This window comes from Vulpes vulpes, chromosome 2 (genome assembly GCF_048418805.1).
Source record: "Vulpes vulpes isolate BD-2025 chromosome 2, VulVul3, whole genome shotgun sequence".
In the NCBI taxonomy this organism is placed as follows: Eukaryota; Metazoa; Chordata; class Mammalia; order Carnivora; family Canidae; genus Vulpes; species Vulpes vulpes.
In genome coordinates, this window is record NC_132781.1 from 95,581,196 (window position 1) to 95,607,153 (window position 25,958).

A 25,958-nucleotide genomic window follows, 5' to 3' on the forward strand; every position below is an offset into this window, starting at 1 on the left:
AATGATAGAAGAAGATGCAGTGTGGAGATTATGGCAAATCCAAGTAGATAATAACAAATTTAAGGAGGTTCTTTCTGCATTGTGCAAGTATAGGCTCAGGACCTGAGAGTAAGTGCCTCATTAAATCTTCCACGTGAGATGCCTCACAACCCTGTTCATGTCTATGTGGGTCAAGCTCTTTGGACTATTGACCTTGTTGGCTATAAAGTTATCCTGGTTACTCCTATGGTTTTTTTTTTTAAGGATTTTATTTATTTATTCATGGCAGACACAGAGAGAGAAAGAGGCAGAGACACAGGCAGAGGGAGAAGCAGCTCCATGCATAGAGCCTGACGTGGGACTTGATCCCGGGTCTCCAGGATCACACCCCAGGCTGAAGGCGGCGCTAAATTGCTGAGCCACCAGGGCTGTCCTTACTCCTATGTTTTGTTTTAGAAGCTTTATAGATTTAGGTTTACACTTAGGCCTACAATCCAGACTTTTTCTTTTTTTTATGATAGTCACACACACACACACACACAGAGAGAGAGAAAGAGAGAGAGAGAGAGAGAGAGGCAGAGACACAGGCAAAGGGAGAAGCAGGCTCCATGCACCGGGAGCCCGACGTGGGATTCAATCCCGGGTCTCCAGGATCGCACCCTGGGCAAAGGCAGGCGCCAAACCCCTGCGCCACCCAGGGATCCCAAGGCCTACAATCCATTTGGAGTTAATGTGATGTTGGGAGATAATTCTCTATGAGATTCTCATGTTTCTGCATATCTTCTGATAGATTTTGTTCTGGATACCTTTTCAAGGATATTTGTACAGCAAACAGCTTTGGACACTAGAGCATCTCTCCCTGGGACAGTGGGGAGATTTGTTGGCTGTTCATGATAATAAAGACCATATCTCTCAGGGGAAAAGAGAAGATATGCTAGAAGTGTTTTTAGAGAAGACTGGAGCTTCCTAATCAGGGTCTCTCTCAGAGACCTCAACTCACTGAGTGTGCCTGTATCACCTAGCCATTGTTGCTTTGCTTTGTAGGAGTTAGGGCTTGGGGAGCCAGCACAAATGTTGTTACTCTGGTTGCTGCTATAGCAGTGATTAATAAATGGTCCTTTGTCTTTGCCCCAGGAATATCAAATGTTATGCCAGTGTCTATGATATTGTGGCAAGCTAATTTGTTTTCCATAAAATAAGGAAAATTGTAGACCTTTCATAGTTCTTAACAGTTTCAGTGAAAAAGATGGAATACTGACAAGACTTGCTTTTCTGGAATAGGCAAGACAAGAGCCTTTGCACTTAACATGATTTGAGGGATGTCCTTGGGATTTAGTAACAGTCGTATTATTCAATTAGTTGATCAGTCAAGCAATAAGTAAGCCTCCACTTTGTTCCCTGTTGCTGAAGAGGAATTAGGGAAAGGGTTGCAAGCTGTGTACTGGGAAGCAGGGTGAAAGGTAGCTGCCTGAATGGTAGCTGACTTTGTTTTGTTCCTACTCATCGGAGTGGGGGCTAGAAGGACAGTTTGATGATTAGCTTCATACTTGCCCTGTTGAAACAACTAGTATGAAGATCCATCCCAGGTTAGAGGAAGGTTCTGCTCCTTCTTAGACAACACTTACCGATACACACATACACACCAAATGCAAAAGGAAGGAAATTTGTGACCTCTGTGGGGAGAAATCATGCAAATCTTTAGAACTCTGGCATGTTCGCTTAGGAGATGACAGGAGGGACACATAATGTTTGTTGAAGAAGAAAGATGATAGTTTGGCCCCTTATGGCTCAACTGCTCCTCAGTTTGATTTCAAAGATGAGAGTGCAAAGTCTCTTAGTTATTTGAAATGCTTTTTTTCTGGCCATAAAGGCACTCTGGCCCTCTTACTGAAATTTCCTTGAAACAGAGAAAATCCCATGGGAAATCATAGACAATTCACTGTGCAGTATTCAGGCTCTTACTGCCCTGCCTTGGGTCTATACTCCCATATACTGGCCCACATGGGCAGAAAGAATGGAACCTAATGGGTCTTTATAAAAATCCCCTTTGGATCTCTTATTTCTGACTGATTCTTTTAGATGAAACATTTGGGTGAGACTAGAGGTTAATTGGAAAGAAGTTATAGTAATGAGACACATTATTTTGTGGCAATTATTAGGATGGGGAGAAAACCTAAGCACCTAGGGACAGAATACCTTAAACAGTGGGAGGTACTGGGAAATGGATGAATAATATTCTTTTGCCTTTTAGGATAGCTTCTGGACCCTCCCTCCCAAGGACAATGCCTTGGTCCAGCTCTCCCAAACTTACGCAAGTTCCTTGAATTTAACTGACTTCTGAATTGCTACCTGCCAGATGGCTTTGACTACAATTTGAATGCTATTCTCTTAATCTTTCTTCTCAGTATTGGAAATAGCAGTAAATGGCCCCCGCTTTTCACTTCCTATGCAAAATCTTGTGAAAGTTTTTGTTGTCTTCCTCACAGACATTCCCATACCTGTTATTTCATGGGATGGACAAATCCCACCCAACTGTTATTGTAAACAGAACAGATTGGACTGCCATTTTGCAGTCCCTCCAAAAATAAGGGTTCTCAATGATTTGAACAGAAGAAAGAACCCTAAGGTGTATCAGCCGCTGGGAGGCCATGTCAGAACTGCTGCCACTGTGTGCACTATAAGTGCTATAGGTGCCACTTGGGAAGGGGGTGTTGCTCAACAACTATAAACAAGATTTTATTTCCAGGGGCACCAGGAACTCATCTGGGACTATGGTTTTTACTTGAAGGCCTCCAACTTTATTGTTTTTCAAAGTTGTTTCAGTTATTGCAGGTTCTTTTCATTTCCAAAGGTATTTTAGCATCAGGTTGCCAATTTCTTCAGAGAGGCCTGCTGGTATTTTGATTCAGATTGTTTTGAATTCTTAGATTAAGTAGCAGAAAGGTGCCTTCTTAACATTATTAAATCTTTTAATTCAGAGCAAGGTATATCTGCATGTACTTAGATCTTTATTTTCTCTCAGCAATTTTTTGTAGTTACCAGTGCAGAAGTTTTGCACATTTTTTCAGCATTATGCATAAATATTTCATATTTTTGATGCCACAGTAAATAGTATGTATTTTCTTTTACTTCCTTCATTGTTCATCGAGAGCATACAGAAACAGAGTTGGTTTTTGTATATTTTGATCTTGTATCCTGCAATGTTAAATGCATTAATTTTTGAAGGTGTCATCAGATTTTCTACATTGATCATTTTGTTTCTTTGTTAAACATTTCATTTTTCTTCCTTTCCAGTTTGAATGCTGTTTCATTTCCTTGACATTTGCATTGGTTAGAACTTCCTGTAAGTACATTGTTGAAAAGAAGTAATGAGAGCAGAGAGTTTTACCTTATTCCTTATCATGGGAGGAAGAAATAATTCTTTACTATTAGGTATGATGTTAGCTGTAGGTTTTTCATTGGTTTATTTCAAGTTTCCATTTCATGTTTTCAGGTTAAAAAAAAAATCTGAGATGGATACTGGATTTTGTCAATTACTCCTTCAGCCCCTCTTTGGATGGATAATCATACGTGTGTTCATGCATCTCTGGGTTTTAGACTGTCAATATGATAAATTCCATTGATTATCATATGTTAATGCCACCTTGTATCCCTGGGATAAACCCCACCTGGTCATGACTACTATTTTTTTTATATATTGTTTGGTCCAACTTACTAAAATTTTATAAACAATTATTGCATATATGTTCATGTGGGATATTGACCTAAAGTTTTCTTATAATGTCTTTGGTGTTGGTGTTAGGGTAATGCTGCCTCACAGAATGAGCTGGAAAGTATTCCTAGATCCTCTGAAATTTTCTGAATGCAAAATTTCTGAATGCAGAGTGGCCAAAAACAAGTTGTATTGGGAAAAGGAGAAAAAGAGAGAGAAGGAAAGAAAAGAGAAAAAGAAAAAAGAGAAAGAAGAAAAAAAAGGGGAAAAAGAGAAGAAAAGAAAGAAAGGAGAAAAAAGAAAAAAAAGGGGGGGTGGGGTGGGGGAAGCAATCAGAAATCAAGAAGAAAGAAAGAAAAAAAGCACAAAACAAAACAAAAACACAAAACAAAAACAAAAACAAAAACAAAAACCACGGGGAGTATCTTCTGATTCTGTATACTTTAAGTCCCTTGACTTCCCCTGGAACTGGTCCGTGTCGCTGGTCTTCTGGGGGAGGGGCCTGCTGTGCTGATTCTCAGGTGTGAGCACTTGAGGGAGCTGCTCTGCCCCTGCCTGGTGCAGGGCTCAGTGGGGGTTGTTCACCCCGTGAGGCCCCGGGAGGAAGCCACAGTGGCGGGGGCAGCTCTGGGACCCTGGAGTCAGCTCCCGCAGTAGCTCCGGGGCTCTCCGTCTGCAGGGCCTGGGGGCTCCCGGGCGGGGCCGCTGATCTGCTCAGCTCGGGGCAGGAGCGTCCTCGCTGTCCTGGGTCCTCCCGGCCTCTGCCTGTCCCTGGGGGAGGCCGGATCCTGGGCTGTGTCCCGGCGCCCTGTGCTCCGGGGCCTGCGCTGTTGGATTCGCGCTCCCGCCCCGTAGCCCCCTCCGCGGAGCCGCCGCCCGAGCCCCGCCGAGCTGCTCCGGGTCCCGCCGAGCGCTGCAGCCCTTAGGGAGCTCGGCGCATCTCCCGGGGTGCAGTTCCTCTGTTACTGTCCCGGGAGCCCGAGGGCATCCCCGCCTTTCTGGGGATCCTGCTCCAATTCCCCGGGAGGCCTTTCCGCGGGGAAGGTTGGTGCAGCTCCTGCTCCTCCGGGACGGGGCTCTCCTGTCCTGGGGACACTCGCCCCGGCCTCAGCCCGGCTCCTCGCGGGGCCCCTCCCCCTCGGAGGCCTTTTGTTTCTTTCTTTCTTTTTTTTCTTTTTAAATTTTTTTTTTAATTTTTATTTATTTATGATAGGCACACAGTGAGAGAGAGAGAGAGAGGCAGAGACACAGGCAGAGGGAGAAGCAGGCTCCATGCACCGGGAGCCTGATGTGGGATTCGATCCCGGGTCTCCAAGATCGCGCCCTGGGCCAAAGGCAGGCGCTAAACCACTGCGCCACCCAGGGATCCCCTTTTGTGTCTTTATTTCTTTTTCCCCGTCTTCCTACCTTGATAGAAGCGCGAACTCTTCTCACTGCAGCATTCCAGCTGGTCTCTCTTTAAATCTCAGGCCGAATTCGTAGATTTTCAGGATGATTGGATGGTTTTCTAGGTTATTTGTTGAGGACAGGTGACTTGGAGACCCTACTCTTCCGCCGTCTTGCCCCTCCCCCTCCTATCTGTCATTAATTGCATTTAAAATATGCCATCACACTACCTTCTGGTTCCATAGTCTCTGAAGAGAAATCAGCTGTTAATTTTATTGAAGATATCTTGTACATATTCTCTCTTGTTGCTGTCAAGATTTTATATTTGTGTTTGGTTTTCAACAGTTTTATTATAATGTGTCTTCATATAGATCTTTTTCATTTATTCTTCTAGGATTTTGACATATAAATCCTTGTTTTTTCTCAAATTTGGGAAATATTCAGTCATTATTTCCTTATTCTTTTTACCCTCTTTTCTTTTTATTTTCCTGGGAGTCCTGTTATGTCTATGTTGATAATGTTGATGATGTCCCATAGTTCTGTTAGTCCTTTTTTCATTCATTTTTCTTTTTTTCCTCTCAGAATGGATCATTTCAATTGACTTGTCTTTAAATTGACTGATTATTTTGCCTGTTCAAATCTGTTTTCAAAACCCTCTAGTAAAGTTCAGTTATAGTTATAGTAATTTCAGTTATAGTTCCTTTTGTTCATTTATTGAATTTTTAATTTCTAGAATTTGGCTTCTTTTTGTAATTTCTATATCTTTTTTATATTTGTTAGAATGCTGTTTTTTTGTTTCCTTTAATTCTTTGTGCATGATTTCCTTTAGCTCTTTGGATGTATTTAAGACAGTTGATTTAAAGTTTTTGTCTACTAAGTTCAGTGTGTAAGCTTTCTTAGGGACAGTATCTGTTTATTTTTTTTCCTTCAAATAAGTCACAATTTACTGTTTCATTGAATGCTTGCTTCATAATTTTTTTTGTTAAAAACTAGATATTTTGAATATGTGATAACTCTGGATATCAGATTTTTCCTTCTCCTTAAATTTTGTGGTTACTTTTGTTTAGTGAGTTTTCCAAGCTATTATTTTTTAAATATTCATTTTTAAAGCAATTTTATGTTCATTGCATATAGTACAGAGAGTTTCCATATTTCCCCTATTTCTATGCATACATGGCTTTCCCTATTAACACAGTGCACCAGACTGTTATCTCTGTATGATCTATGAAACTGTACTGACACATCATCACCACCCAAAGTCTATAGTTTACATATGGCTTTCTCTTGGTGTTGTCCATTCTATGGGTTTTAGCGAATGTAAAATGATATGTATGTGCAATTATAGTATACAGAATAGTTTCACTGCCCTAAAAATTCTATGTGCTCCACATATTTATCTTCCTTTCCCTATTTAACCCCTGATAGCCACTGATCTCTTTATGTGTTTATAGTTTTCCTTTTCCAGAATGTCTTATAGTTGGAATCATACAATATGCATAGCCTCTTTTTGATTGGCTTCTTTCACTTAGCAACATGCAATTAAGATTTATACATGTCTTTTCATGGACTGACAGTTCTTTTTTGGATGTATGCAGAATAACAATTTATTGTGTAGTTGTACCACAGTCTATTGATTCACTTACTGGATGACACCTTGTTTGCTTCCAAGTTTTGACAATTATGAATAAACCTGCTATAAACATCTGTGTGCAGATGTTTTTGTATGGACATAGTTTTCAACTCATTTGGGTGAACACCAAGGAGAATGATTGCTAGATAATATAGTAAGAGTAGGCTTAGTTTTTAAAGAAACTCCTCAAAACTTATCACCATTGAATTTTTTAACTTGAACTTGTCCATGCTGAGCTTCCTGCAATTCATTTGTAGTTTGGGTTTTCTTATCCCACTGCTAGTTCCTGTGGAAGTTTGTTCTTATGGATTTCTGCTCTGATAATTTCTGATTCTTAGTATCAGCTGTTTATCTCTCCAATTTTTGGTGCTGTGATTTGCTCTGTGACCTTGATTCTTTGATAGATATAAGAAGAGTTGTTGATTTTCAGCTCATTCAGCTTTAATTGTTAGGTCAGAGTGACTAATCCAGGTTCCTCCCATGTCACATTGGAAATCAGAAGTCTAAATTTTATTTTAGAAGTCTGTATTCTTTGATGATGTATTTTGTCTCTCAGCTCTCTGTTCCCATTTGCTTGTGGTCAGCTGGTGGATTTGATAAAGATTTCCTTAAAAGCCTTGAGCCACACACACACACACACACACACACACAAAATTTCCCCCTGTTCCTTTAAGATTGGCTCTGTTTTGGGAGACTCCTTCAAAGCTTAGCCAGACTATTTACAAATCTTGAGTTAGCCTTCCTTTTCTGCTTCCCCTTGAGCCAAAGATAAAAAAAGGTGGAAGTTTAATGTCCACTCAGAAATTTTCTGAGCATGAGTCCTGGCATGGGCAAGTGTGTGGCTGACAAGATTCCTCCTTATATATGGGATCTTTTCAAAATCCTTATTTTCCAAAGTAACTCTCACCCCAGCTTTTTCTTCCAAGCCATTGACATGCCTATTATTTGCCGCAATTGCAATCTTTTTCTCCAGGGAACTATGGCTTATTTATTTGCCTTTCAATGTTGAGGAATGCCCTCCACTTAGCTGGGGTTTTTTTGGTGTTTTTTTTTTTTTTTTGTTGTTGTTGTTGTTGTTGTTGTTTTTTCGTTTTGTTTTGTTTTGCTTTGAGAGGGTTCTGAGGTAGACAAAAAAAGGCAAAAGCTGCTTCAGGACTTCTCTTGGCTCCAGTGATATAATATGCCTATCTAGAATGTTAGTTGCAGATTATTTCACTTTAAAAAATATTATGCCATCTTCTTATTAGGAAGCTTTTTATGATAGCAGCATTGAGTGCCAGGCCCATTAACCACAATTTTTTAAGAGTAGGGTATTAACTCAGATGGCTTACAGACACATGAAAATATGCTCAATATTACTCATGATCATGGAAATACAAATAAAATTATAATGAGATATCACTTCACCCCTGATGGAATGGCTAAAATTAATAATACAGGAAGCAACAGATGTTGGTGAGGATGCAAAGAAAAGGGAATCCTTCTACACTGTTGGTGGGAATGCAAACTGGTGCAGCCACTCTGGAAAATAGTATGGAAGTTCCTCAAAAAATTAAAAATAGAACTACCCAAGGATCTAGCAATTGCACTACTAGGTACTTACTCAAAGAGTGCAAAAATACTAATTCAAAGGGATACGTGTATCCTGATGTTTATATTATAGCAGCATTATCAACAATAGCCAAATTATGGGAAGAGTCTAAATGTCCATTGACTCATAATGAATTAAGAAGTTATGGTATATATACAATGGAATATTATTCAGCCATAAACAAGAATGAGACTCTGCCATTTGCAATAACATAGATGGAACTATATTGTATTATGCTAAATGAAATGTCGGTCAGAGAAAGACAAATACCATATGATTTCACTCATATATGGAATTTAAGAAATGAAACAGATGAACTTGGGAAGGGGATAGGGAGGCAAGCCATATAACAGACTCTTAACTATAGAGAACAAAACAGGATTGCTGGAGGGGGAGAGGAGGCAGGCAGGAAGATGGGTTAAATGAGTGATAGGTATTAAGGAGGACACTTGTGATGAACAGTGAGTTATACATAAGTGATGAATCACTAAATTCTACTCCTGAGACTAATATTATATGTTAACTAACTGGCATTTGAATAAAAACTTGAAACAAACAAAAAGAGTAGGATATTTCCTGGTTACCTTGCTTGTAGTTTTTCTTGGGTTTACTTTTCTAGGAATTAATTTTGTTATTGTTTGCTAGGTTAGAATGTGTGGTGAAATCATTTCTGAGCCTTTGAATTTCTGAAAATAGTTTTGAAATAGAAATAGAAAACTATTTCTGAAAATAGTTTTATTTTGGCTTTACACTTAAATGATATCTTTAAAATTAGAATGGAAGTTTAATATTTTCCTGGGGAACTTTAGATATATTCTTCCACATCTTCACAGAATTTTCTCATTGTTTAGTGTTTGCCTGAAATTGATTTTCTCACATATGGTCAGTTTTCATTTTCCATGTTTATTAATACTGTTCTATATTCAGCATTACTAGAACTGATGTGACTTTTCTCAGTAGTTGAGAAAGCCTTTGTTCTCCAGGCTTTTAGTGGCTTAAATAGTTGTTGAACTCTGGCTCTCATGAATGGATGAATTGATGTATGATGGTTTCCCATCATCTTCTAAGATAGGAAAGGTGGTTTTGAGAACCTTGGAATCTCTTTTTATGATTGAAAGAACAAGTTTATTCCAAGGTAGTATGCCTCAGCGAATATTACATTTTAAATCCTTATATAGCTGAAAATATTTTCCTTCAGACATGGATGTTTATTTAATTTTAGTATGTTTTCTTGAGGATGTCAGCCTTTTCCTCAGATTTCTGATTTCTTATTATTTAGCACAGTGATTCTCAAACTTTAGTATACAATGAGATCAATTGGACTGCTAGTTAAAACACAAATTGCTGGTCCTACTCCCACAGTTTTTGATCCAGTTGACTGAGATGGGGCCTAAGAATTTATATTACCAATGAATATGTTTGTTTAGGTGATGCTGAGGCTTTTGACTATGGGTCCACACTTTTTGAACCATTGATTTAGGGTTAGTGTGGCAGAAGGGAAATTTTAGACTAGCCTGATTTTTAGTTAGTTAACTTTTCTTTACTGCCTGAATGAATGTAGTAATATTTTTACTTAATAAAGTAATTAAAAACGTTTATCTGGATGTGATAGAATGGGCTTTTTGTGTGTGTGTGTGGCAAACATAATCATTTTAATATTACATTTTTAAGTGTTAAATATTGGTATTTTGGATTGTATGATTCATTTTGGATATTCAATTTCTGTCACAATCTCCCAAACCAGTTATTTGCAATTTCCATTAAAAATATCAAGTAGTAGTATAATATTTTATATCTTGATTTTTAGGCCCTTTAACAGAGCAAAGTTATGTTGAAGAAATAATGTTCTTATGATAATGCTTTTTCATTATTGTACTCTCTGCTATATAAACAAATCTCTTTCAAAAGGAATCTTAAGTTTATTCCTTACCTATATTAAGAAAATATATGAAATCATATATGTGAATTATTTTGGATATTCTAATATCGATCTATAATGACAGAAATTTTTCTAGAATTGAGTTATCTATGTAACATATACTAAAACTGTGTATGGCTGTATATGAATAAAACTATGTATTATAAAAATTATGATTTTTGGATTATAGATTTATAGTTTTAGTGATTTGGGCATTTTTCTGATTGAGAATTAGACTTAAATATTTTATCACGTATATTATGACAAATTAAAAAAATGTTTTAAATAAAACTTTATTTTCCAGATTTTGGAATCTGTTTTTAAGGTATGTTCAATATATTGCAGTTTAAGCCTATTTAAGCCTACTAACATTTAGTACAGAAATACATATTAATGAAGAAGAGGTTTCTAAGTTTTGAGGAGTAAAAAGAACTTCCAAACTTGCTACTATATATTGTTAAAAAGGTTATTTTCCAGTTATGTTGCATTAGCCCTATTCTGAACCCTAAGATAAATGATCTTTGGCTCAGGGCTAATATGTGATAGATGAAGATACATGCACACAAATGCATGCATGTGTACCCATATGTTTAAATAACCTGTCAATAAGTATTTCTTTTCTTTTTTTTTTCTTTTCAAAGTGGTTTCAGTGACAGGTCAATCAGATAGAAGAGGTAAGTATAACATTTCTTAATTGTGAATTAAATTGATATTTTGTCTCACTTGGAAATCAATTTGAAGTGAAAAGTGTTTGAATAATCATCGTTTGCAATCTTTTAATTTAGGTAGAGAAGGAAAAAAAATGGGTAGGACAAAATGTTTCCCAGGGATTACACACTGCATTCATGCATGTATCTGGAATGCTCTGAGTCTGACACATTCTTTCTCCTAAAATTAAATAATGGAAATTTTAATTATCCTTCTATCCTGACATAAAAGTAAGTGACAAGAGAAAACTTATCAACTTAAACATTTCTCCTGTATTTAAAAAAGCATATATAATATGATAATATACTTACTTATAAAATTATATATTGATTTTCTTTAAATTTAATGTTATTTTTTTTAGATTTTATTTATTTATTCATAGACACAGAGAGAGAGAGGCAGAGACACAGGCAGAGGGAGAAGCAGGCTCCATGCAGGGAGCCTGACGTGGGACTCAATCCCGGGTCTCCAGGATCACACCCCAGGCTGCAGGCGGCGCCAAACCGCTGCGCCACCGGGGTTGCCCTAATGTTATTTTAATAATTTTTTTGTACTTTAGATTTTTCAGAGGTCTTTTGGTCATTTTAAAAACTGGTGATCTCTAACGTTAAGGGTTTTTAATTCTATTTTGGGAAAGACTTTATGCTATTAACATAGCAGGATGATTTCTAGAGTAGCATCAGTGATTTATAGAATCATTGTGATTCTCCCTTGGTTATGCTTATGGTTTAGTCCAATTAAACGCTCTTGAATCCCAGGCACTTTAAATTAAATAAGTTCATTTATTTGGGATATAAAATTAAAAAATAAAGATAGAAATTGTAACTGTCTGCTAACACCTTCTTATTATCATACCTTTGGCTCCAGAATAGACTTCTATGGTCCTTATACTCTTTGCTTTAGGATAGCTATGGCTAACATTGGAAGAGTGTTAGTAGCTTTTCTTTTACTATGGTAGATTGGTCATTATCTTTGCAGAGATGTGGGATTGACATGAAGTCTACTGTTCTACCCTCTTGTAAAATGCATACTTTGCAATGTGAATCATCTAGCTGGCCTCTGCCTTCTTATTTTCGTCTACCAACTTCTTTTTATTCTATTTCATTCCTGAATTTGTCTCTCTCCTTTCTTTTTATACTTTGTCCTGTCAATGTGGAGACCTACCCTAAATCCTAGCCTCTCAGTTCCTTGACTCATCTCCCCAGTTCTAGTGTCTTTCTTTGCCTTGGGCCTTCATGTCCAATTGTCCTCTAGACCTTATTGTTAACCAAATTGCTTTATTTTAAAAATCACTAATTCAGAGAACTAATTCTTGAACTAAAGATTTCCATCTTATCAATTATTACCTTAAATACTATTATAAATATATACTAATATATATAAATATTATAATATATATATATATATAAAAATACTATGTGTCTACTTTTCTCTGTATCTATTATTTATACCTTAGTGCCAGTTACCATCATTTCTGGTAAAATCCTGAAATCCTGATTTATGCATTCATATTCACCAGGATATGAATCTTCAGCACACAACTAAATTTCTGATCTGGAATTCCCAATTTCTCAGTTTTTACATCCATAATTAATTCTTTTGAATAATTATTTAATTTGGTGTATAAGATACATTGCCAAAGTGTTTTTATTATCCTCTGCTTCTTTTTAAAAAGATTTTATTCATTTATTCATGAGAGACACACAGAGGCAGAGACACATGCAAAGGGAGAAGCAGGCTCTGATGCAGGGAGCCTGATGTGAGACTCAATAACAGGACCCCAAGATCACGACCTGAGCCAAAGGCTCAACCACTGAGCCACCCAGGTGCCCATATCTTCTGCCTTTTATAAATGTTTCTTAAAATATATTTGACAGATCATGTTTAAATGATACCTGATACCAAGATACCTGTTAAAAATGCTCATTTCAGAACTGCATGTCAGACTTAACTGATTTAAAGTTTTCTTTTATGTGTATAGTAGGAATTTGCCCTTTAAATAGGATTTTTTAGAGGACTATTATGTATACTAACATTTGAGAATCATGGAATAATCTTGTTTTAATTGCTGACACATTTTATTGTTAGTACATGCTGGTGAGGCTTATGCCTGTCATGTTGCATTAACAGAAATACATGGTGAAGCCTTCATAACATATGGTAAGCCACAGCCGAAAAATGTAGGATAAGTATGTAGGCTATGCCCTTCAGAGTTGTTCTGCTGGAACCTCTGCCCATTATGTCCCTTTGATGAAATCTTATAGCCTATCTCATTGTCTAGTCCATATTCCTTTAGTTTTGCAACGTCATGTCTTCTCCCAGAAAGGACTTATGTTTAAATTGAATTCCTAATGGGAAATAGAGTAATCTGAATAGGGAAAGTTTAACATAAAGAATCATTATAACTGGAGAATACCTACTAAAGTGATAAAGACAACTCTAAAGAATACAAGGATAGAAGGTATAAGGAGCAGCCTCTACTGAGAGTATGAAAGCAAAGCGCTTAAGGAAGGAACAAAGCTTAATATCCCTGTCCTTACCCTTTCCCTAACCTAGGGTTAAGGTCCACACCTTGGGAAGAAGGAGACGCTGTGGTCACTGATTGGCAGAGAAGTTTGCTGGGGTGCCATGCTGGTGGAACTGGGATTTACTGGAAAGCTGCCCATGATGGCAGTACATTGGGAAGCCATCCTCTGTAGTCCTTGGAAAAGCCATCTTCCAGGGATATGTTGTACCTCTTTATGTCTATAAGGGTGGTATGTTGGAGAGGATGTGGAGAAAAGGGAACCCTCTTACACTGTTGGTGGAAATGTGAACTGGTGCAGCCACTCTGGAAAACTGTGTGGAGGTTCCTCAAAGAGTTAAAAATAGACCTGCCCTATGACCCAGGAATTGCACTGCTGGGGATTTACCCAAAAGATACAGATGCAATGAAACGCCGGGACACCTGCACCCCAATGTTTATGGCAGCAATGTCCACAATAGCCAAACTGTGGAAGGAGCCTCGGTGTTCATCGAAAGATGAATGGATAAAGAAGATGTGGTCTATGTATACAATGGAATATTACTCAGCCATTAGAAACGACAAATGCCCACCATTTGCTTCAATGTGGATGGAACTAGAGAGTATTATGCTGAGTGAAATAAGTCAATCGGAGAAGGACAAACATTATATGGTCTCATTCATTTGTGGAATATAAATAATAGTGAAAGGGAATATAAGGGAAGGGAGAAGAAATGTGTAGGAAATATCAGAAAGAGAGACAGAACGTAAAGACTCCTAACTCTGGGAAACAAATTAGGGGTGGTGGAAGGGGAAGAGGGCGGGGGTGGGGGTGGGGGTGAATGGGTGACAGGCACTGAGGGGGACACTTGACGGGATGAGCACTGGGTGTTATTCTGTATGTTGGCAAATTGAACACCAATAAAAAATAAGCATTACTAAAAATTTCAAAGGGACAGGGATATGTTCCAGAGAATAATTTCCTACTTTTTAGTTGAGAAAACCTTTTTTTGACAGATGGGAGGAAGATTCAAATAATGATTACAATGATACTTTTATTAACTTGTTGACACTAACTTTTGGTATTTGAGGTTTAGCTGTCTTAAAATTAAATAGATGAATAATAATCATCACAGGATACTTTCTATGACTTTTATTCCATTTTATATAGTTACTTTTTGGGGGAAGGGGGTTGACCCTTTCATCTTTTAGCAGGATGGTCCGTAACCTCCACCTGTTTGAAATCCTTCCAAACTTCTTGTTTCAAAGCATTATGGCCTGAAAATATGCAGGGGACAATCCTAATCTTTTGGTATCAGTTAAGAGCTGATTTGTGACCCAGTATGTGGTCTATTCTGGAGAAAGTTCCATGTGCACTTGAGAAGAATGTGTATTCAGTTGCATTTGGATGTAAAGTTATGTAAATATCTGTGAAATCCATCTGGTCGAGTGTATCATTTAAAGCTCTTGTTTCTTTGGAGATGTTGTTCTTAAAAGACCTGTCGATTGTAGAAAGCGCTACATTCAAGTCACCAAGTATAAGTGTATTATTATCTAAGTATGTCTTAACTTTGGTTATTAACTGATTGATATACTTGGTAGCTCCCACATTTGGGGCATAAATATTGATGATTGTTAGGTCCTCTTGTTGGATAGATCCTTTAAGTATGATATAGTGTCCCTCTTCATCTCTCACTACAGTCTTCGAGATAAACTTTAGTTTATATGATATAAGGATGGCTACCCCTGCTTTCTTTTGAGGACCATTTTAATGGTAAGTGGTTCTCCAAACTTTTTCAGGCTGGAAGTGTCCTTAGGTCTAATATGCGTCTCTTATAGACACCAAATAGATGGGTCTTGCTTTTTTAATCCAGTCTGAAACCCTGTGCCTTTTGATCAGGTCATTAAGCCCATTCACATTCAGAGTTTACTATTGAAAGATACGAATTTAGTGTCATCATGATACCTATTCAGTCCCTGTTTTTGTGGATTGTTCCTTGGACTTCCTCTATTACAGAATCCCCTTTAGTATTTCTTGCAGAGCTGGTTTTGTGGTCACATATTCTTTCAGTTTCTGCCTATCTTGGAAGCTCTTTGTCTCTCCTTCTATTCTGAATGAGAGCCTTGCTGGATAAAGTATTCTTGGCTTCAGGTTCTTCTCATTTAGGAACCTGAATATATCCTGCCAGTCCTTTCTGGCCTTCCAGATCTCTGCAGAGAGGTCTGCTGTTAGTTTAATATTTCTTCCCATAAAAGTTAGAGATTTCTTGTCTCTTGCTGCCTTAAGGATCTTCTCTTTATCTTTGGAATTTGCAAGTTTCACTATTAAATGTCAAGGTGTTGAGCGGTTTTTATTGATTTAGGGGTGGAATCTATTTCCTGGATCTGAATGCCTGTTTCCCTTCCCAGATTAGGAAAGTTTTCAGCTATGATTTTTTCAAATACATATTCTGGACCTCTGTCCCTTTCGGTGCCCTCGGGAACCCCAATTATACATAGATTTTTCCTTCAGAGGCTGTCATTTATTTCCCTTAACCTTTCCTCATGATCTTTTGTTTTTTCCTTTTTTCCTCAGTTTCCCTCCTTGCCATCAACTTATCTTCTATGTCACTCACTCGTTAACCCTCGTTGTTAGGAACTCTCGTTTGGATTGCATCTCATTTAATTGATTTTTAATTTCTGCCTGATTAGATCTAAAATCTGCAGTCTTGAAGTCTCTTGATTCCTTTATGCTTTATTCTAGAGCCACCAGTAGCTTTATAATTGTGCTTCTGAATTGGCTCTCTGACATTGAATTGTAATCCAAATTTTGTAACTCTCTGGGAGAGAGGACTGTTTCTGATTCTTTCTTTTGAGGTGAGTTTTCCTTCTAGTCATTTTTCTCAGTGCAGAGTGGCCAAAAACAAGTTGTATTGGGAAAAGGAGAAAAAGAGAGAAGAGAAAAAGAAAAGAAAAAAAAAAAGAGAAAAGAAAAACAAAGGGTGGGGAAGCAAACAGCAAACAAAAAACAAGGGGGAGTTTCATCTGATTCTATATACTGTAAATCCCTCCTCTTCCCCTGGAACTTTCCAGTGCTGCTTGGTCAATAAATTGCTTTTCTCCTTTCTAGTTGGTCTTCTGGGTGAGGGGCCTGCTGCGCTGATTCTCAGGTATGAGCACCTGGGGTTGCTGCTCAACCCCCTGCCTGGTTTAGGGCTCAGTGGGAGTTATTTATCCTGTTTATCATGTGAGGCCCCAGGAGGAACAACAGTGTTGGCGGCCAGCTCTCCAGCTCTAGAGTCAGCTCCTGCAGTAACTACTGCAGCTCCCAGTCTGCAGGAGCCTGGATGCTCCGGGGACGTGGGGCACTGTTCTGCACAGCTCGGGGCCACCCAGCGGCAGGAGCGTCCTCGCTGTCCTGTGTCTTCCCGTCCTTTGCTTGTCCCTGGGGGAGCACCAGATCCTGGGCTGTGTCCCCCATGCCCTGGGCTCTGGAGCCTGTGCTGCTGGAATCACGCTCCTGGGGCGCACAGCCCCCTCGGAGCGGAGCTGCCACCGAGCTGCTCCTGGGGCCCGCCGGGCACGCTGCAGCCCTTCAGGGAGCTCGCTGCTGTGTGTGGCGTGCTGTCTCCTGTGCGCACCTCCTCGGTTAGTGCCCCTGGGAGCCTGAGGGCACCCTCGTCCCTCCTGGGATCCTGCTCCAACTCGCTGCGAGAGCCTTTCCGCCTGGGGAAGATTGGTGAAGCTCCCGCTTCTCCCGGGCGGGGCTTTCCTGTCCTGTGGGCACTCGTCACGGGGCCTTAGCCCGGCTCCTCGCAGGGGCTCCTCCCCCTTGGATGCTTTTTATTTCTTTATTTTTTTTCCATCTTCCTACCTTGATAGAAGTGCGACTCTTCCCACTGTAGCATTCCAGCTGTTCTCTCTTTAAATCTCAGGCTGAATTTGTAGGTTTTCAGGATGATTTGAAAGTTATCTAGGTAAGTTGGTGGGGACAGGTGACTTGGGGACCCTACTCTTCTGCCATCCCATCACTGATTTCACCCATCCGCTCATCCTCCTCAGCTCTGGTAACCATGTCTGTTCTCTATAATTAAGAATCTGTTTCTTAATTTGTTTCTTTCTCTTTTTTCCTGTTTGTTTTGTTTCCTTTATCCACATATAAATGAAATCATATGGTGTTTGTCTTTCTACTGACTTATTTCACTTAGCATTATACTCTCTAGATCCATCTATATAATTGCAAATGATAAGATCTCATTCTTTATGATGGCTGAATCATATTCCATTTTGTGTATATAACTTTTTCTTTACCATTCATCAGTAGATGAACACTTGAGCTGCTTCCATAATTTGGCTTTTGTAAATGCTCTATAAACATTGGTATGTATGTATCCCTTTGAAATTTTTTGGATTTTTTTGGGTAGATATCCAGTAGTGGGATTACTGGATCACAGGGTAGCTCTATTTTTAACTTTTTGAGGAATCTCTATACTGTTTTCCATAGGGGCTATACCAGTTTGCATTCCCCCTACCAACACTGCACCAGGATTCCTTTTTGTTCACATCATCACAACACCTGTTGTTCCTTGTGTTGTTGAGTTTAGCCATCCTGATAGGTGTGAGGTGATATCTCATTGTAGTTTTGATTTGTATTTCCCTGATGCTGAGTGCTGTTGAGCATGTTTTTATTTGTCTGTTGGCCGTCTGGATGCCTTCTTTGGAAAAATGTCTGTTCGTGTCTTCTGCCATTTTTTAAATTGGATTATTTGTTTTTTTTTTTTTTTTTTAGTGTTTATTTGTATCAGTTCTTTATATACATTTTGGATGCTAACCCTTTATCAGATATGTAATTTGCAAATATCTTCTCCCATTCCATCAGTTGCCTTTTAGTTTTGTTGATTGTTTCCTTCGTTGTGCAGAAGCTTTGTATTTTGATGTAGTCTCAATAGTTTTTGTTTTTTTTTATTTTTATTATATTTTAGAGATTTTATTTATTTATTTGAGAGAGAGAGAGAAAGAGAGAGAGAGAGAGAAAGTGCACAAGTTGGGGGAGGAGCAGAGAAAAGGGAGAAGCAGGCCGAATCTCAGAACCCTGAGATCATGACCTGAGCTGAAGGTAGGTACCTGACTGAGCCACCCAGGTGCCCCTAGTTTATTTATTTATTTTTTTGTTTCCCTTGCTTCAGGAGACATTTCTAAGAAGTTCCTATGGCCAGTATCAGAGACATTATTACTGCCTATGCTCTCTTCTGGGATTTTTATGGTTTCAGGTCTCATAATAGTCTTTAATCCATTTTGAATTTATTTTATGTATGCTGCAAGAAAGTTGTCCAGTTTCATTTTTTTTTTTTTTTTTGCTTGTTGTTCTCTAGTTTTCCCAGCACCATTTGTAGAAGAGACTTTTTCCCATTAGATATTCTTTCCTGCTTTGTTGAAGATTGTTTACCAGGTAACTGTGGGCTCATTTCTGGGTTTTCTATTCTTTTCTATTGATCTACATGTCTAATTTTGTGCCAGCATCATATTTTGGTTACTTTAGCTTTGAGATATAACTTTGTTGAGATATAATTTGTTGTTCTAATCTATGGGCACGAAATATCTTTCTATTTCTTTGTGTTGTTTTCAATTTCTTTTATTGGTGTTTCACAGTTTTCAGAGTATAGGTCTTTCACCTCTTTGGTTAGGTTTATTCCTAGGTAACATTATTTTTGTGCAATTATGAATGGTATTGTTTTATTAATTTCCCTTTATGCTGTTTCATTATTAGGCTATAGAAGTGTAACAGATTTCTGCACAGTTATTTTGTTTCCTATGAGTTTACTGAACTCATTTATCAGTTCTAGCAGTTTTTTGGTGGAGTCTTTAGGGTTTTCTATTTAGAGTATCATGTCATCTGCAAATAGTGAAAGTTTTAATTATTCTTTAGCCCCAATCAGCATCCAATTTTGATGCTGTTTATTTCTTTTTGTTTCTTACTGCCATGGCAGCTAGGTGTTCTAGTAGTGTGTTGAATAAAATTGGATGCTGATTGGGGCTGGGACCAGATCCATGGTCAAGGCTAGCCACAGGCCGGGATTGGCCTTGTGACCAGGCTTACGGTCAGAATATATGACTGAATTAGGGGTGAGGGTAGATTCAGAGCCAGAGACAGATTTGGGGCTGGGATTAGGGAGGGAGCCCTGCACAGAGCCAGCGTCAGGGCCGAGGCCAGAGTTAGGGTCAGAGTTGAGGCCAGAGCCAAGAACAGAGAGGGAGGGAGGGACCCAGGAGGGAGACCTGCTTTGGCCTCAACACTGAAGCAGGGTTGAGGTCGGGGCCTGGGGCAGCGCCCACTTGTGCTTGGTGAGGTTGGAGGCTTGTCAGAAAGCCTTGCCGCAGAGCTGACAGCGGTAGGAGGCACACTCCGGAATGCACCTGCAGATGCTACAGCATTGCAGAGGCCCCACCAAAGGTCTTGAAGACGGGACAGGCACAGGACTGTTTGCCGGGTGGATGCACAGGTTGTGCAGCAAACTGGACTCTGGCTGAAGGCCTTGGGCCAATGGGGACCGTGGTACGGGCACTTTGCAGCAGCGCCGAGCTCTGGCTGATAGCCTCGTCACATTGCAGGCATGGGAATGGCTGCTAGCCTGCCAGTGTGCGCTCGCAGGTGCTTCAGTGGCTGAGGCCTGGCTGAAGCCCTTGGTGCACACCCAGCACTTGTGCAGGGGACATGCGCAGGTGCTGAGTTAGCAGCAAGCCACGCTGAAGGCCTTGCAGCACCCCCGCGGTGCTGCGGCTTCCTGTGGCTGCGGCCGCAGTGCTTCTGAAGGCTTTCCCGCAGAAGGCGTTCGGGTAGGGCCACCAGCCGGTGTGGATGCCTGGATGCAGCAGTGCTGGGCCAGTGTGCAGCGGTGGGTGAACGACTGACCGCAAGTCAGCGCAGCGTAGCTGGCTTCTCGCTGCAGTCGGACAGGGGCTTCCTGCTGTGTGGGTGCGGCAGGGCTGGGTTGTCCAGAGCTGCGGCAGAAGGCTTGACCCTAAGCCGGGCAGAAGTGCCAGAGAGGGCTGGCAGGTGCAGGAGGCACCGTGGGGTTGGTGGCCAGGACCCTGAATGTAGCAGTGAACCTGGATGAGGGGGGGGTCCAGGTCTGGGGCTTCGGTGGGGCAGATGGTGTCATTTTTAGCGTCAAGAACTAGGGGTACAGGGGCGTCTGGTTGGCTCAGTTGGTTAAGCATCTGACCTCTGCTAAGGTCATAATCTCAGGGCCCTGGGATCAGTCTTATCCGGGGCTCCACACTCAGCAGGGGAGTCTGCTCCCTTCCCTGTTCTCCCTCAGGCCCCCACCCTTCCACCCCCTCCTCCTGCATCCTCTCTCTCTCTCTCTCTCTCTCTCTCAAATGAATAAAATCTTAAACAGACAAACAAAAAGAACTAGAGAGACAGGGTTGATGTCTGGATCAAGGTGCAAACTTGAAGATATGGGTGGAAATCCTGGAGATGCCAGTCCCAGTCCTGAAATGGACAAGCTTCAGCATCAGGTCTCCATTCTCAGAGACAGACTGAAGTTTCAATATCATTTATTTCTGCTCTCTAATCTTTATTATTTCCTTCCTTCTGCTGGTTTTGGGTTTTGTTGTTCTTTTTCTAGCTCCTGTAGATGCAAGGTTAGGTTGTTTATTTGAGATTTTTTGGTTGTTGTTGAGGTAGGCTTTTGTTGCTATATACTTGCCCCTTATAACTGTTTTCACAGTATCCCAAAGGTCTTGGACGTTGTGCTAGAGGGTTTGTTCTGACAGTGTTCTGGTTGATTTCTGGGGTATTTAGGATGATTTGATTGTTATCTAGTTGTAGTCATGGGACCAAGTGAGCCTAGGGGTCCTCCTACTCTGCTGTCATCTTCCAACAACTTCTAGCATAATTCTTAAGGGCCTCAGGATTTTCAGAATGGTAAATGAGCATTGGTTTAGCTTAAAGTCACCATATGCATTAGCCCCCAACCAGAGAATCAGCCTGTTGTTTGAAGCTTTGAAGCCAGGCACTGACTTCTGTCCAGCTATGAAAGTCCTAGGTGGCATCTTCTTTGAATAAAAGACTGTTTTGTCTCCATTAAAAATCTATCATTTAGTGTAGCCACCTTCATTAATGCTCTTAGCTAGATCTGGGTAAGTTGCCACAGCTTCTGCATTAGCACTGGCTGCTTCACCCTGTGCTTCTATGTTATGGAGATTGCTTCTTTTCCTCAAACCTCATGAACCAACCTCTGCTAGCTTCAGACTTTTCTTTTGCAGCTTCCTTACCTCTCTCAGCACTCATAGAATTGAAGAATTAGGACTTTGCTCTGAATTACGCTTTGGCTTAAGTGAATAACATGACTGGTTTGATCTATTCAGATCAGTAGAAGTTTCTCCATATCCGCAATAAGACTATTTTGTGTTCTTATCATTTGTGTATTCACTGGAGTAGTGCTTTTAATTTCCTTCAAGAACTTTTCCTTTGCATTCAGAACTTGGGTAACTGGTGCAAGAGGCCTGGCTTTCAGCCTATGTTGGTTTGTTTTTTTAAAAATATTTTATTTATTCATGAGAGACAGAGAAAGAGAGAGAGAGAGAGAGGCAGAGACACAGGCAGAAGGAGAAGGCTCCATGCAGGGAGCCCGACGTGGAACTTGATCCCAGGTCTCCAGGATCATGCCCGGGGCTGAAGGCGATGCTAAATGGCTGAGCCACCTGGGCTGCCCACCTATGTTGGTTTTTGACATGCCTTCCTCACTAAGCTTAAACATTTCTAGTTTCGATTTAAAGTGAGAGACGTGAGACTCCTTGTTTAGCTTGAACACTGAGAGGTCATTGTAAGGTTATTAACTGGCCTAATTTCAATGTTGTTATGTCTCCAGGAATAGGAAGGCACAAGGAGAGGGAGAGAGATGGGAGGACAGGCTAGTTGGTGGAGCAGTTAGAGCACACACGACAGTTATTGTTAAGTTTGCTGCCATATATGGGCATGGTTTATGGTACCCCCTAACAATTTTAACCATAACATCAAAGATAGTGATTACAGCAATAACAAATATAATAATAATAAGTTTTAAAATATTATGAGAAGTACCAAAATATGACGCAGAGACACAAAATGAACAGATGCTGTTGGAAAAATGACACCAATAGACTTTTTGTATCCTGGGTTGCCACAAACCAATCTGTAAAAAATATAGCCTTTGAAGTGTAGTAAAGTAAAACAATAAAATAATGTACACTTGTACCTTGTAATTTTGTTTATGAATTAGTGATTTATGTGTAAGTCTTTCTGAAAAGACTATTTCCTTAACATCAGAATAAGTCACACACATCTACATATTTCTTATCACATGTAAACAGTAAATAAATATGTGTAACTTTATGAATACCTGAATTAAGTTAACTCATTTGTTCCCCTATTATTCTACTATATTTGGTATAGTAACTTTTCAGAATAAAAGTTTATATTTATAGGCATTTTTTGCATTAAATATAAAACCCTTTTATAATGTTAAAATAGAAAGTAATTGGGAGGGACTACTATTTATTATGCACTTATGTCATATCTCCATCTGTCAATGACTAGACTGAAAGCAATGAAAGGAGTGGCACTTTAATTGGCTCCAATAGGTGCTGCATGACTAGATCCTTGGTTCAGAGGCTCAGATAGACTCACTTGAGCTATTGTGAGGCAAAAAATTAGTTTCAGACCATATATTAAATAGTAGTATCTGAAATTTAAGTGTCTGATGTGTACAGATATTTTCCTAGTAACTTTACATTTATTGGATCCTTACCACTATCTTACAAGATATGTGCTCTAGTACCCCAATTTTATTAAATGAAGTCAGATTAAATAACTTGCCCAAGGTCATATACTTAGTAGGTGGGTAAAACAAATTTTGAGCAGTTTGACTCTAGAACTTGTACTCTTAACAATGACATCATTAAAAGGAATCACATGCTTCTACCCAACTTACTTTTGCTATTTTTTGTTATTAATATTGTTGTTATACCTAATTATATTCATGGGTTATATAGCATCATAGAATTACATAGTGTGAATTTTATACTTATTTGCTTGCAATTTTACTAATTAATTTACCTTAGTGTCTGAATAAAGGTTAAAGAATAGTTTAAATTTTATTTTACAAACTACGTATAACTAGAGCATATATTCTATTTCTTCAGTGTAATTTAAACTCTTATTTTTTGATAATAAATAAATGTTGTACTTATTAAAATTTTAACAGGGGGATCCCTGGGTGGCTCAGTGGTTTAGCGCCTGCCTTTGGCCCAGGGCGTGATCCTGGGGTCCCGGGATTGAGTCCCATGTCGGGCTCCCGGCATGGAGCCTGCTTCTCCCTCCTCCTGTGTCTCTGCCTCTCTCTCTCTTTCTCTCTGTCTATCATAAATAAATAAATTAAAAAAATCTTTTAAAAAATTTAAAAATAAAATTTTAATAGGGATAGTGAAAGTTCACCAGAGGCAGTACAGAGTTATGAAGCTGTACAGCAGCAGTTAATTGAAGGTGATAATATCTTATACATGTTTAGCATTTATTGGGTTTCCTACAGTACGTTAACATTTTGAGAATTACGGTTTAAAAATTTATAGCCATTAAATAATACAGTAGCAAATTTAAAAAGATATTCAGTAGTGAGTTTGATATTTTCAATAAAAGTTCTTATGTTTCAGATTCTGGGAGTTGTACAAAACAAATAAACCTTGGTTGTTAGCCACCATTAAATACATAACTTAGTAAGGACAAAAGCACATTATGCATCGCTTTTTTAAAAAGATTTTATTTATTCATTCATGAAGAGACACAGAGAGAAAGAGGCAGAGACACAGGCAGAGGGAGAAGCAGGCTCCATGCAGGGAGCCCGACGCGGAACTTGATCCCAGGACTCCAGGATCATGCCCTGGGCCAAAGGCAGGAGCTAAACCGCTGAGCCACCCAGGGATCCCCTATGCATCACTTTAATATATAGCGAGACACATGATAAAAGTTATATATAATTTGCAGTGAGTCCACAGATAGCCAATTTGGTCAACCCAAGGAAGTTGGGAAGATTTTATACAACCTTAGTGGATGAATAGGATTTAGTCAAGTGAAGAAGGAAGATACCTGGTATTTTACAAAGAAGATATAGCATGAACAAACAGCATGAAGAGGGAATTACAAGTAGAATGGTATTAGAATTGAAGCTAGTAAGTAGGGATGAGGTAAGAAGAGAGAGCCTCAGCAGAGGGATTAGGTGGTGTGCTAAGGAACTTTTTTTTTATTTTCCCCCATATATAATAGAGAATCACTGAAGACTTTTTGTAGGGAAGGGGCATTGTTGGATTCAATTGTTGACAGATTATTCTGGCCATTTGTAGAAGCTGGATTTGGGGACTAGGAATGGAAAAGGGAAATTATTGCTCTGTTTTAGGTGTGTGATAAGTGCTTTTATTAGAGTACAAATAAGAAGAAAAGAGGCAGATTTGAGAAAATTTACTGGGCAAAACTTGGTGATTGGATATGAAAGGAAGGGAGAGTAAATCATAGTAACATTAAGGGGATAGGAGAGGAAAAACAAGTGTTGTTGAGAAAATGATGACTTCATGTCACTTAGTTGTTCTATACTTTAATTCAGATGTTACCATTTGTTGTGTGATTGGGAGGATCTCCAGTGTTGGCAGCTCTATTATTTTTTTTAGAATTTTCTTTCTCTTGAATGAGTTATTTAGAAAAAAAAACTATGAAATTTAAGCTCAATACATATAATTGATTTTGAAATATATGACAAACTTACTATTATTTCAGAATTCATAAAAACCCACCCAACTGAAGAATTTACAGATGTTTCTGCAACTGATCCACATAAGTTTTTACTTGTCTAAGCATTATTGATGTTAATAACTTCTGTTGAGTGTATTAATTTCTATAATTTTATTTAAAGTTATTATTATGGTGGTAACATAGATTCCCTGGAGTTTGGAGATAAACAGTTGAGCTGGCTAGCAAGTACTGAAATTCTTAGCTAGAGCTACATGCTACATAAGACAGATTAATTTTTGAGGAATACCTTGCTATCACTTGGATTGGAGGATTTTTAGTTTTGATTAGAATATGCTACAGAAATATTTTAGAGGTGCTAAGCCTTTGAGATGAATAGTGATGGATTTAAGAGGTCATTTGTAGGTTTTGTTTCTATGAATTACAGATGATCTTATGTGCATTGATTCCTTGAAAACAGCTGAGTAGCTGTCAGTGCATAAATATAAAGAGCTACTAGAACTAGTATGTTAAACTTCTATTTATCAATGTAAAGGAGAAATTACCTTGCTTATGCCTTAGTCCTGGAAAGAATTTTGAAGCCCTCATGTGATGTATGCTATAGAATACAATTCAGAGGGATCCCTGGGTGGCTCAGCAGTTTTGTGCCTGCCTTTGGCCCAGGGCATGATCCTGGAGTCCCGGGATCAAGTCCCACGTCGGACTGCCTGTGTGAAGCCTGCTTCTCCCACTACCTGTGTATCTTTCTCTCTCTCTCTCTCTCATGAATA

At 39.2% G+C, this 25,958-nt stretch overlaps 1 protein-coding gene across 5 annotated transcripts in view; it reads left to right on the forward strand.

Annotated features, from left to right (window-relative positions):
* LOC112931128 (uncharacterized) overlaps nt 1-25,958 on the forward strand; it is a 139,876-nt gene that overhangs the window by 76,659 nt on the left and 37,259 nt on the right. For 2 of the 5 annotated variants that reach the window (XR_011999939.1, XM_072749331.1), the window contains one exon: nt 10,858-10,890. The exons of 2 other annotated variants lie outside the window; for them this stretch is intronic. Coding sequence is in view for 2 of the 3 variants with exons in the window: in XM_072749331.1 (XP_072605432.1) it covers nt 10,858-10,869 (12 nt within the window). In the remaining variant the exon portion in view is untranslated. Of the gene's footprint in view, nt 1-10,857; nt 10,891-13,480; nt 13,586-25,958 lie in introns of those variants that run through there. One more of the 5 variants, XM_072749330.1, reaches the window with a different exon arrangement.